The 14,299-nt window shown below is 39.4% G+C and overlaps 1 protein-coding gene across 9 annotated transcripts in view; it reads right to left on the bottom strand.

The window, feature by feature from the left end:
• ctnnd2b (catenin (cadherin-associated protein), delta 2b) overlaps positions 1 to 14,299 on the bottom strand; it is a 76,802-nt gene that overhangs the window by 42,777 nt on the left and 19,726 nt on the right. For 7 of the 9 annotated variants that reach the window (XM_037275689.1, XM_037275690.1, XM_037275692.1 and 4 more), the window contains one exon: positions 10,303 to 10,415. In XM_037275689.1, the coding sequence (XP_037131584.1) occupies positions 10,303 to 10,415 (113 nt within the window). The other 2 variants (XM_037275696.1, XM_037275697.1) reach the window with 2 other exon arrangements.

Here is a 14,299-nt window from a genome sequence, read left to right as displayed (position 1 = left end):
ACAACGTTGGCTTGTAGGATAATTAAACCAGGCAGTATCCATAATGCCACAGCATGTGGTGCACATCTTCAGCATCTTAAGTACATCTCTGATCACCCTCTGAGAAGGAGAGCAGCTGCAAACATTTGTCACTTACGGTTCTAGAGTGAGGTTAAACATAGTAGTGAATGTCTGAAGGGGGTGATTTCAACCTAGAACTGGAGTAAAGCAGCTTTTAGGGTGACACTCTATTAAGTGATAGATTGAGAACCGAGCAAGTGAATTGCAATATTTATTGCCAGCAGGATTGGATGGACCTGATTGCCTCGAAGGTTTAATGCTGCAAGACAGTAAAATAAGTGATAAGGAGAAGCTTATTTTTTAACATAGGGATGAAAGTAAGCAGCGGGAGGGAACTCATTACAATGTCGAAATCTGGTGAGCGAAACAAATGTTTTCCAACACAAGCAACAATGAACATTAACATTGTGTCCAATAAACCCACTAATGTGAAAGGCCAGTGACTTCCTGGAACTGTTACTAGAGCATAGGTGTCAAACTCAAGTCCCGGGGGCCAGATACGGCCCGCCACATCATTTTATGTGGCCCGCGAAGACAAATTGTGCATCAAATTCGTGCCATTACTAGAATTGCAAATTGTCTTCACTTTTAATAATATCTTTTTTTTTTTTTTCAAATATTTGACCAGTTTTTACTCGTCTGATTTGAAAATGAGTTATTTGTCAGTTTGTTTTGTAGATTTTACTGTATATAATATGAGGTGCTCATACATTTATTTGGGTTGACAGTCATAATGGCCCTCCGAAAGAAGCTATGACTACAATGCGGCCCGCGAAAAAAATTTGTTTGACACCCCTGCTATAAAGCATAGGTGTCAAACTCAAGGCCCGGGGGCCAGATACAGCCCGCCACTTCATTTTATGTGGCCCGCAAAGACAAATTTTGCATTGACTTTGTATCATTACTAAAATTACAAATGGTCTTCACTTTTTAAAAATAGCGCTATTGCTAGCAATTTTGATTGCCATTCATCTTTTTAAATTATTTGAACAGTTTTTACTAGTCTCTGATTTCAAAACTAGTTATTCATCAGTTTGTTGTGTAGCCTATACTGTATGTATAAAGAAGACGTTGACAGTCATAAAGGGGAAAACTATGACTACAATGCAGCCCGAGTTTGAGACCCCTGCTATAGAGCTTTTAATTACAATCTGAACTGATGGATGAAAGATCCCAGTGTACGCTGAAATTATATGCTTTATTTTGCTTCACCTGAAGTTCAGCTAATTGCCTATTATGTTGAAACGACTGCTGCCACTTAATGTGTAGTCCTGCTGTAACCCATACTTCAAAAGAGGAGATAATTAAAGCGGTGGAAAATGTCAACAACCTCGCAAGAGTGCTGAACTTGCCGGAAGGGGGAACAGAAGCTGAACCTTTCTTGAATGTTTGTGGTCAAGCCTGAGGATGGCGATAGGTGGTCAATGACCTCGATTCGGTCTTGTTTCAATTTCTTATGAATAACATTTTGAAGGGCATTACAAAAAGTAAAATGTGAACGTATTTGTTTGAAACGACATTTTATCAATTACAGGATAAAGAATTTTGTTGGACATTCCCCGTGCCCAATGAACATCATATTGTTGTTGAATGAAGTTAGGTTGCAAACACTTGGCCTTGTTTCTCTAGCTTTGCAGATCCCCTGTAAGGCTCAGTTTTACGTCTCATGGACACGAGTTCCATGTATTATTAAGAAATACTTGTGTCGACATGACATTTGCTTTTTTAATATGCATCACTGAACACCTTCCAGTTGAAGAAGCCAACCACAAGGGTAAAGGTAAGGAACTGCTTTCTTCTTTCCCCCAGTTTTTCATTTGATTGTTTAATATTTTGGGCCTGGAAGTAGTTAACCTGCCCACATCGTCAGAACAAATGTTCTAGGATCACATGCGACACAGACTGTGAGCGAATGAAGCAGAAATCTCCAGTGACCCAAAAAATTGGCCAGTGGGAGGCGGCCATTTTGACATGAAGCCAGAATTTAAATGAGACGCAAGGAGGACATGTTGGTTCTTTGGATGAAAACAACGGAATGCGAATGGCCCAGAAACATTTAATGACCTGGAGACATCGGAGTTGGAGACTTGTACTGATTTAGAGTATTGTACTGATTTAAAGTATTCATTATCAAGTGTGCGAATCTTAGTCATTTTACATTTGCATCAAATTCCCATGTTATCTATTCAGCAGTTATTATCCTTTCTGTCCTGAAATGACTTTCTCAGGAATTGTATTGCTAACAGAGCCTTATGCTTTGGGATTATTATAGCATGTTTTTATCTGGATAATAAAAAGACATAAGCATGGCGACATTGCATCAAACTCCGCAATTCAAGTATTTGAGCCATTGAATTGAAACCGTGACAGTCAATTCTCACGATGCTGGCTTTTAAACTGATTTGCCATGATCTTTGCTCACCCATTTGCACCACAGATCCGCGAAACACACGCGGGGCTGTGAGCCAGGTCGCCTCATCCGTATCGATTTGGCCCGACCAAGCTGCCCAAAAACATGGCAGACTTCCAGAGCTAAATTAAAGAAACATAATTTTAGAGCCAAAATGGCAACACTTGCTGCAGCTGACACACAGGTGTGCCCAGCTTTGAACTTACCATAACAGTATTAACATAATCAAATACATTATTATTTTCCTGTTTACAATCAACTTGAGTGGTGCAAAGTAGCAAGATAGTCGGAGATGGGCAAAATGAATAAAATAGTCGAATCTTGGCATGCGGGCAACAGTTAAACCCCAAATTATTCATATGCTGGCCAAATTTTTAATTAATGAGGATTCTTTGTTGGATGTGTATCTTCTGGCTAGAAATCCTACAAGAAAATGATAACAGATTGGAAGAAGTTGTATAGAAGAAAATTATGAAAAATACCAGATAATGGATGGATGGATAATCACGTTTTTCAATCATTCATTACTATGATTATATCAGACAATTCTGCGCAATCAAAAGGATAACCAACTTCTAGCATAATCTAGAGCAGGAATACTCAGTTATTGAGTATTACTGAATATAAAAATTTGTGGCGCTGCTCTTCCAAGATTTGACAAAATCCTGGCGTTGAAGTTGCAAAATGGCCACAATTCACTTCATGAAGATTAGGAAATGAATCAGTGTGTGTGTGAACCTGTAACCTCTGAACTGTGACCCACCGTGGAGCCCGACTTTAAAATCTTTGTAAAAACCCCCCCCAAAAAAACCAGTTTAATGTCCAGACAACTGTTTCAGAGGACAACATTATTTAAGAACTGCGGCCTCTATATTACATGAAGAGTAAAATTAGCTGTCAGAAGATTATATTTCATCTATTTGGTTGCCATTTCCAATAATGTTTACTTTTTCTCTTTGACGAAAAAACTTTGGGTCTCCCAATAATCCTGTCAAAAGTGGAGGGTTGCATCGTACGATTACTTTGTATGCTGAAGATATCGTCCGATGCTGTATTTAATCTTGCATACTTTTGAAGAGGCTTCCCTCAGGTCAACATAAAAATACAGCGTGTGCATACGCATGATTAAAATGTGTTTTTGTGCAAATATTCCTCAATGCGTTTGTGTGTTTGCACATGAACCGACTGCTAGAGTAATCTCAGATTGTTTTTAAGGAGCGAGGGACAGTCACTGCTTCATGCCAATAAATCTAAAATCCACACACACAGTGAGAGAGATTGAGATATTAGGCTTATTGAGAATGTCTGGTCTCACAGTGACTTGGTGGGTGTTTATGTCTTTTCTGTGCCATGGCTTAAAAGAGCGTAACTTCTTTTCTCCTCCTGGCTTATCTTGTTAGTTTGCTTCTCTTGGTCAGCCATCCCCTTTTTTCTTTTTTGTTACCTTCATGCTTCCTTCATGCCGCTCTTCTCGGCATTGCTGACTACTAGAGTTTAATAAAAATAGCTTTTCTTACATTGCAGTTGCACATAGCTGTTTTCTTTCATCTACCTTGCAGTGGAGATGTTTCGGGTTTGAATCTTATAGCTCAGGCCTACCGATATGGAGTTTACACATTCTGCCCGTGCGATGGTTTACTCAAGGTCTTCGGGTGACTCCCACAGTCCCAAAACTACATATATTGGTGAATTGAACAATGTAAATCGTGTAAATAAGCTCACCCGTGACCCTATCATGAATCACCTGTATTGAAAGTGAATGGATGTAATGAGTTGTACTAAATTCATCTTGTGTTTCCTTTTTAATCACTTCACAGGTAATGCACCTAAAATAATTTGTTTGATATAAAAGAACCATGTAATGAGAGTAGTGAATTCAACAAAGAAAAAAAACCTAATCAAATATGATTGAATTATCACTAATATTATTAATGAGGTGTTATTCGTTATTATTAATTATTATTATTATTATTATTATTATTATTATTATCATTATGATATGCTATTGAGCGTAGTCTAAATATGGAGTCATGCCCTTATTATATTATCAACGACGACTACCAGACCTTAGCAAAGTCGTTTACAAAAGGCCATTTACAAACAGAGCAAGTCTTGAAGCTAAGGCTAATATTTATGGTGTTTTCACTACACAAAATGAGCATTTTTAAAACACCAATTAGTTCATCAACCAAAAATTTGCTGGTGTTTTACACAGCAATGGTCTTCTGTACACCAGTGGAGGTTGTGACCTTTTTATAAAAACAGTCAGTGTTGACCAGACAAGTAACGTTAGATCCATTCAGAACAATGGCCTTTAAAAGAGAAGGTGCAATGTGACTCCAGATGACAATGCCCTTTCATTGACGAGAGGCTCCAAGTGCATAACAACCATCTACACATCAAATACAAAAAAGAAAAACAAATCAAGATTTTAGAAATAAACCAAAGATGTGTGGGTTGGTGTGAGTGTTTTTGTTGACTGAGCTGGACAGTTTTTCACATGTCAGATGTATTTGCTCATAACAGCATGAGTTAGCTACAGGCAACTTCATGTTGTTGTTGTTTTGAAACACTGGAGGTCTTCTGACACATTATTCCTTACGCCTTCTGAACAAGTGGGGCCGCCACTTTTGGTAATATTTCACAGATCAAAATTTTCTATAGTAGAAACTTTATATAAGATGATTTATATACGATGTATTTGTATACATTTATAGAGTGTAGACATAATGACAGCTCTTAGTGGTAGATTTTGCGCTTGAAACGCTTTCCTGCATCCAAGTTAAAACGAAATTGGAGAACGAAAGGTCTATTTTTCTTTTTTAACAGTAAAGCAAGAAACCATGCTGCACTAAACATCGAATATGTTTCGGATGCGTTTGGTTCAGTTGGAATGATCTTTGGTGCCATTGCTTTGCTCATACTTTTCCATTTGGTCAAGAGGGAACACTCTCATACAAACCCTGGCGTGCTCTAAAGATGCAGTCTGAAACCACTTGAAGAAGGGGGGGGAACTCTGTTGCTCTTTGGGTTCACTTGAGCTCAAATGTGAACACTGCATAAAAAAAGATACCGACCGGCATTAAAACCCACCAGTTAAATCAAATCGCAATCAAATTGTGATTATATTGCACGTGGAATTAATCATTCAGCCTTATTGTGCCCATATTGTACCTTATATTTGTAGTCTAAACATGATGTGGCTTTATTATATTTTGTAATGCTCAATAACAAAAAAAGCACAGCTTCTTGGATTTATCTACTAAATCACTCACATGATGCCATAAAATGCTGCTTTGCAATTTAATCTGTGAGATAAATCATATTTGGTTGGAGCAAAACTCTACCTATCGGGCACTATAAACTACCTGTATATACGTACATGACTCAGCAAATAAAATGCCAATCATGCTGGGAATACCATCCTTCATTTGTCTCCTGAAAAACAACCTAGAAATGTGCAAATGTAATTTGTCTTTTAACTGTCGTGATGTACAACCAAAAGTCATTATTTACAGTACTACTTCTTTCAAGTTGTCCTCCCAGACGAAAAGAAATAATCATTTTGCAGATGCTGCAAAGGACGTTGCAGATCATCCCGTCTGCTGGGAGGGAAAAATAAAAATAAAAATATAAATCATGTCAGTAAGCAAAGGAGATCAAGGAGGTTATTCACAATAATATTGATTCAGCCTAATATCAGCGTTTTGCTCAACTTAGGGAGACTGATCAAACATTATCTTATTGCTCAGAAGACTGATAATAAAAAATACCTTATTGATCTTCAGAATGTGACAATGTGATTTTGAAAGTCATTTGCATCCACCTGTGTCTCTGTGCACATTACACAGGAAAAAAAAGATAATAATGAATTGTTTGAAAAGCGGCTTCAAAAAGAGGAAAAGACAAAAAAATGAGACCATGAGCCCCCCCAAAAAGGAAAGCTGTATTTAGGAGGCAATATTAGTAGTCCACTACAGTACCAAATCAATTCTGCCTAATCCTGGATAGCATGCAGCATATGCAACACAATGCTTTCTACGTGTGTATCAAATAAAAGCAGAAGGAAAAGTACTTTGCAAAGTGCAAACTGGCAGTGGAGCTTTCTGGGAAGCGTCTGTGTAATGGCCTTGCTTGATGGGTCGCATTTTCTCACCAGACAAGTGCTACAGTTACAGCAAATGCTTGCACGCGCACACTTACGCACGCGCGCACACACTGCTCAGCAGTCGGACAAGCATGAGGTCCGACTGTGTCGCCATTTACCAGACAAATGTTGCATATATACACGGCTAAAAGAAGCAGACTTCCAAAGGAGGTGTTGAGTATTTGTTGCGCAATATTCTACGTACTTGCTTCCCCCAGCGGGCTCTTGTCTTTTGGTTAACTTAGGCGGGTGACCAGACATCCTGACAGATGTGTCCATGTCGTACCTTTAAGCCCCTAAAATATGTCCGGGGGAATTTCAAAAATTGTCCGGGATTTTGTTCGACTGCCTCACATGTACAGTACATTGTCAATAGAATTTCCATTTTACTCTATTCCAGGTTTCTCTGTAATCGTTTGCAATTAAGTCATGACCTTTTCCTCAAATCTAGCCACCTTGCTGATTGTGTGTGCGTGTGTATGAGGAGGAAGTAGGCGAGTGCTTTCCAGCAAACAATGCCGAAACAAAAATGCACGTTTAGGGAGGAATGAAATTTTTTTTGCGTGCTTTCGCCATGGTCGTGATGCATATGAAGCTGAGTGCTTAACATGTAAGGCAGCCACTTAAGTGTCTGTAGCAAATAAAGGTGCCAACAACCTGCAGGCACACATCAATTCAGCCAAGCACACTAAAGCAGCGGAGAGAGCATCATCCAAAGTCATGGATTTCTTTATGACCAAGTCCGAAAGTGTAGCAGAAGGTAGCTATGCTTTTTTTGTTAAGCACCATGAAAGCGACAAATTGCAATTGATATATAGACACGTTGTCATTTCCTCCACAAAAAAAAATACCCCCCGGCGTACTCAAAAATATGAAAAGGTGTCGTCTTTTTCAGCAACCCAAATCTGGTCACCCTAGTTAACTGCCCCAGGGCTGGTTGTAATAACAAAACTAAAACTGATATAGCTACTGAAAAAAAAAAAAAGGTGGTCGGAAATCCTGAGCAAATAAAAATATGAGACAGTCAAGGCAAAGTTGCAATTATCGTAGCATACAGTGGAATGTTCCTTGAAGTGAAAGTGTCAGCATATGTTTCCGTATCTGTTTTGTGATAAAGTGATAAACAGAGGGTTTGTGCTTTTTGAAGTGACAAAACAGCAGCAGATGCTGCGGTAGACAATGTGTGACCTGCGGTGACTGATTAAGGCTGGAAACAAAGGCAGAGCTGAAGGACTCATTAGCACCTCTGAAAGTCTTTATCGTGCAGCACACAGCGGAACTGCGGAACCTCCCACACTCGCTCAGCACCACTTGACACTCATTCATTGTCACTTTTCTCTCTTTGACTTAGCCAAATGGACGCAGCGCTTTTGGTAGGCTTGAAGCAACCGCTTGATAACTGCATCTCCTCGCTGGGATCGCTCCTCCAGATGTGAGAAGGGAGGTCACCAGCCGAGGAGAGGGGACAAAAGCTTCATGGACGCGAACCCCCGACCCATCATCTGAAGTCAAGGAGAAGCTTCCTCAGCCATGTCCAGCCCCTCACAACATCTCAGGAAGAAACAAGGACAACAAAACTAGAGAATGACCCCCCTTCTATTGACATGGGAATCCCCCCCTTCCGAAGATCTCCCACCCGAATCAAAAGCACCATGGGTCAGGTGGAAGGCACTCAACCGCCTAAGAACAGGAACAGGCAGATCAAAAGCAGCTATGTCCAGATGAGGCTACAAAACCGGCCCAACCTTCTGTGAATGTGGAGAAGAGGACCATACCACTGCCTTGTCTGCCCTCTACTACCCAACCCCTGGAGCTCAAAAGATCTCGCTGAATTGAAGACATGGGAAACTGTCATCTGACTAGCACTTCAAAAACACAAAAAGAAGAAGAAGTTCTTTTATGAGCTGGCCTTCAATCAAGTTTTCATGCTGCGATATTAATTCACACATAGGTGCTAGATGGGGGAGTTTTAGTCTCATTTACTTTTTTTAAATTTCATTTTTGATTCTGCCTTTGAGGTAGCGCAAGGGAGTCAGTGGGGGGGGGGGGGGGGGTAATGGTTGATTTATTCAGTTTCCTTGTGCTTCATTGACAGCGATAGAATCACTTTGCCCATGCTCTTTGTAAGAAATCACACTGATTATATGCTTGCCGGAATGGTTACGTGATGATTATGGCCTCTTTAATTACAACTCATATTGATGTTGATAGTGTTTAGGGCTGGACTGACATGGCAGGGACTCTGAATTTAACACAATGTCAACCTAATTTAAGATTAAATTGCCATTCATAAAAAACAAAAATGCCATGAAATCTGATGTTGGAAAGCACTCAAGACAATTTTGTTTCTAAGGTGGGCTACTGTTTCATTCAAAGTTTCAGTCCAAATATGAACTTCTTGGTACTGTACAGTTGCTCAAAGTGATCCAAAAGCCAAATATTTGCAAACATGATCATGCTCATTATTTATCTATATTCAAGTGGCCGAGCAGGTATGACGTTTTGTGTTTAACCATTTTGGAGAATACCAAATAACCCTAATCAAAACATTTTTGTTTTAAAAACCCAGGATTTGAAAACTGTGCATGAACTTCTTTTTACATTTGTGTGACTGCTAAGAATTTGAAGTTGCTTCAAATCATTGATCCATGACTTATAATTTATCATTTAATTTTTTTTTATATGATTTATTTACTATAAATAACATATCTTTGTTCATCTATTTACTCCTCTTACATACACTGATGCAGAGCAGATGTCGGTGCTAGTCTTACAGCGTTTGATACAATTGTTCATAAAATACTGTTGAACAAGTTGGAAACTTGGTTCGGATTAAATGGAACAGTCCTAAAATTGAATGAAAGGAGTTAATATTTGACCATTGGAAGTTTTGAATCCGTTGGGGTCCCTCAAGGGTCAATGCTGGGACCGCTTTAGTTAAGTTTATGTTGGGTCAAATGCTATGATACTTCCATCCATTTTCAGCACTGCTTTTCCTGTTCAGGATAACAGAGATCTGGGGCCTATTCTATCTTATTTTACAGTGCCAATATAGAAACAGGCAACCTTTCACACTCATATTCACACCGTCACTGAGTGGCAAACCCGTTAGAAAGAAATCAGACAAATCAGTCATATACAAAAGCTTATTCTGACATTAATTCAGAGTTGCAAGATATATGCTTGCCGCAGAATGTGTTATATTTTACAAAATTCATACGTCAGTAAAGCCAAAAAAATATGTAAATTACATGAGAACAGGCTGCCACCTGACATGATGTTCTCTCCAATTCAAATCCAGTGAATTCATTACCATTGATAATGTGCTCTGGTTTCAAAACAAACACTGGAGTGTGGCCTTTATAATATGGGTTGGGCATATTGATTTTTTTAAGGCAGGGAAAGACACAGAAATCATATTACGGAATCACCCTATATTTAGATTACGTGTCCAATGTGGAATTGATCAGTATAAGACAGTTTTTTTTTTTTTAAGATTAATTCTGGACATGAATCAAACAGCAATGCTTTAATATATAACCTGCTGGTAATCCAGTCACCAGCAAGAGCACACCTGATGCCCATGTGTGTTCATGGAAGAGGATCTGATGGATTTGACACACACAGGCATCCAAGTGCATGTGCTTGCACACAGATAACACAAACACACACACTGTGCACATACCTGATGCTCGTCATGCTTCCAGCCTCAGAGCCAAGCTTGCATCTCTCCAGCTGACTGGCAACAATCTGTCGTTCGGCTTCGAGTTCCCTGGTGAGACGTTCAAACTGCAACTCCTGGAGAGAGACGGAGAGAGTGTCAAAATTGTTCTATTTACACTCACGATATATTTTATTTTGGATGCATCACACTTGTATAATTGTGAAATAGATTCTGTCGTCTGGTGGGAAAACTTATGTAGTTTTGACACTTGTATCTTAGGAGAGTTTGGAAAATTCTTCTTACCTGTAAATGGCAAATATATAGGTTACATTATGCAGGAAAAACATTTTCCTCTTTTTTCTAACAAAAAGGATATATTGCAAAAAAAAGTCTTTATAGCTCGGTATATCCAAAACATGGAGCATTTTCTTTCGAATAAAAAAACAAACAAGCTCTTTAACTTATAAATATTTAACATTAAATGTGTTTTATTAGGCCTTGCAGAATACACTCTTTGAACCTCTAACCCGTGTTAATTGGTTTCATTTGTTTTAATGCAACGTCTCATTGAAGTATTTACCAAATTAGTATGTCAGTTGGACTAAAGTGACAAATCAATGTGTGTGTCCGTGCGTGCATGTGCGTGTTTCGGTTTTAAAGATTGCTGTACTCGGTGGTTCCGGAAAAAAACTGTGGAGGTGGCAATTCTGCCGGTTGAGGATAATGTGTACATGGAACATAAAGTCAGCCAAAACCTGATTATAATGTCAGATGTAGAAATCATGATGGCTAATTTAACATATCCAATATACCCAAATTATGCAAAACATTTCCTGGTTGTCACATTTCCCCAAAGAGCATGCAATGCCTGCAGTGTGGTTTAAGATTAGAATTTTGATTATCAAATTGGTTAATGACAGTCTAGTAGTGGGATTCCACATAATTAATCATGTCACAATTTTTATTCAATCTGTATGCTTTAAAGGACACTTGTCCGTGGGTATAATCATAAATTCAAAGTTTAGTTTATATTGCCTTAACAGGCAGGCTATGTATTTTTTTTATTTTAGAGATGATTAAAATGAGACCCATAAATTCATATACTATATATCGGAGCAATGACAAATTATTTTCTGACATGCACTTTTTTTTCTCATGTATATATGGGACACCCTGTAAAATATTTATTCCCATAGAACCTTACATATAGAAGAATGTGTACTAATGTAGGGATACATATGCACATGTCACATGGCTAAAATAACAATTTAAGACATGATGAGCACATTTGGTTTTGCTCCTTCATCAGAGGGGAATGATGATGATGAATCTCATTAATCTACTGGAGCTTACGCACCCGAGGCACCTTTAGTCTCTCTTCCAGACTGATACAATGTGATTAGAAGAAATTATTGCTAGAGTCAATAACATAACACGTTCACGGCTGACTTCCTCTGTAATTATCCATTTTCCCATTTTTAGTAGCAACCACACGCAAATACACATTTAAAGGTATTAGCATTCATTTAAAAACACAATTTCCATGTATAGTCGAATAACAATGCTTATATTGTATGAAGTTACCCTTGAGGGACACTGGAGGACTACACGATGACGTGGGATTAGAAACGCCATGTCTGCTATATTCAGTTGGAGAGGAAAATGTTAACGCACAGCAGACTTGATGTTAACATGCTGCACCACACACACACACACACACACACACACACACACACACACACACACACACACAGATGGGCATACACATGCTGCTGAAGTTGCTCAATTGCAAATACCGTTTACCGGAAAGGACGACATGTAGCCTCCTCCCTCCTAATAGCTTTAACATGGTGACACATGAATGTATTTACACAACATTGAAGAAAAAAAAAAACATCTTGCAAAGCTTCTAATTAACTACTCTAGTGAAACAAGAGTCATCCAAGTTGTGCTAAGAAAATTCAAAGAAAAATTCAAATATCATGAAAGGGCTACCACGATAAATATTGCATTAATTATCTTTTTGCTAAAAAGAAGAAGCAGTTAAACGGATGCAGAACTAAACCTACCACAGAGTCCAAAGGTGTGAGAAAGTTGCCATTCCATCACATGGAGTTCCAACTCACAATCCACACCATGTGCCCTATTTACTTCTTACAAACTACTGCATGAAAGAAAACAGCTTGCTTCCTCCTCTGTGATCTGACACTAATATGACCAAGCTCATTAGTTGATGCTAAAAACATTTTTATAAAAAACACCTACTTCAATAAAACAACGCCATGGCTGATGAAGAAAAAGATGAAAGGCGTTCTGCTTGTTTGGTGCGTCTACTGTCGAGACCACGGGGCTACTGAAAGGTTAAGCTGAAATGACTAACTGCGTGGATGGCGACAATTCTGTTGGAAGGCTTTTTGAAAAGCCCAAACAAAAGACCCTGCTTCCTCCTTTCCTCCTCCCCCCTGCCTCTCCAATCTCTACTGCCTCCAAGTGAAGGTCTGCCATACAGACACCTGTTACTGCAGGCTGAGGAACACCATGAAATTCTCAAGGGAACAAAAATAGAAAAAGTTCAAAAGTAAAGCCATGAGGCAGAAGACGAGTGAGTAAGTCCACATACCTTCACACGGACCATACTTCACAAGGCAGACTTCAGTTTCCTTTTTCTCTTTGCTACCCTTTGGCCAAATACATTTGCTCTACTACTTCCAAAGACTCATCTGTCTTGGGTCGAGACACAGCCAGAGAGATATGGACAGAGAGGGGGAGAGAGAGAGAGGGGGAGAGAGAGAGAGAGAGAGAGAGAGAGAGAGAGAGAGAGAGAGAGACTACAAGTGTCACTTGAGCCTTCTTTTGGCTTTCTCCATGTCTCTTTATCATTCCCTCCATGGGGGCCATGGACACACACATGCATATGCACATGCATGCACACATGCACAGACACACACACACACACACAGACACACGCACACACACACAGACACACACACACACTCTCGCAGTGTTCACTGAGGCACAAAGGTCCCCATGGCAACGGAGCATTTAGAAGCCCAGTGGCATTATTCATGCAACGTTGCATCACAATGGGCCCTCCTACTGGTCCACCCTGCAAAAAAGACCACTGCTCACCAGTCACCGCTCTCTCTCTCTTTCTCTCTCTCTCTCCCTCTCTGTCTCTCTCTTTCTCCCTCTCTCCGTCTCTATGTAAAGAGTAAAATGTGCAGGAAAGATGGTCTCATAAGTACAAACATTCACATGCCCGGAGACCAACACACACTGGTTATTTATTTCTGTAGCTACTACTCCACGGTAAAAGTCGGTACAACCTATTCTGAAAGGAAAATGCATCTTGTAAGTGGAGCCAACAGGTTCATGTCAAGGTCATGCTTTTGTTACTCTTAGATGTAATTAGGGGTTACATTGTACAGATGATGGATGGATGGATGGATGGATGGATGGATGGATGGATGGATGGATGGATGGATGGATGGATGGATGGATGGATGGAAAATAAACAGGGCGCACTTGTTTGTTATGTGCAGAAAGAGAAAGGCAACAACAGTGAGACGCAAAATTGGTGTTTTGATTGTGACGCATATAAAGTACAGAGTGAACTATTCACATGACCGTCCTTCATTTTTACAGATTTGTTTTTACCACTTTCAAAATTTAGATGGAAATTGTAACAGGATAGGTTTATTAGTTGGAGTTTTCTTTCTTTTGGTATTTTGCGTGATCTTGTACTGGTAGAATTGAATGTAACCGTGTCGTTTGCATCTTTTTGTGTCATGATAGCATGGAATTGGACATTTCCCTGCCAGTCCGCGTTTACACTTTTAAAGATCACTGCAAATCCACTTATTCTTTACTCACTCCGTATTTTCCAACATTGAACCAACACACCATGTTTGATTTTGAGCTCAAACGGACACATCAAGAATTTGGAAAGTCTACAAACCAAGATGAGTGATGTGTTGACTCTTTTCTGTTAGTGTGCTGTGGGCGATAAGACAGAATG

The sequence above is a fragment of the Syngnathus acus genome, chromosome 17, assembly GCF_901709675.1.
Source record: "Syngnathus acus chromosome 17, fSynAcu1.2, whole genome shotgun sequence".
NCBI classification, from domain to species: Eukaryota; Metazoa; Chordata; class Actinopteri; order Syngnathiformes; family Syngnathidae; genus Syngnathus; species Syngnathus acus.
This window is presented reverse-complemented; position numbering and strand designations above follow the sequence as displayed.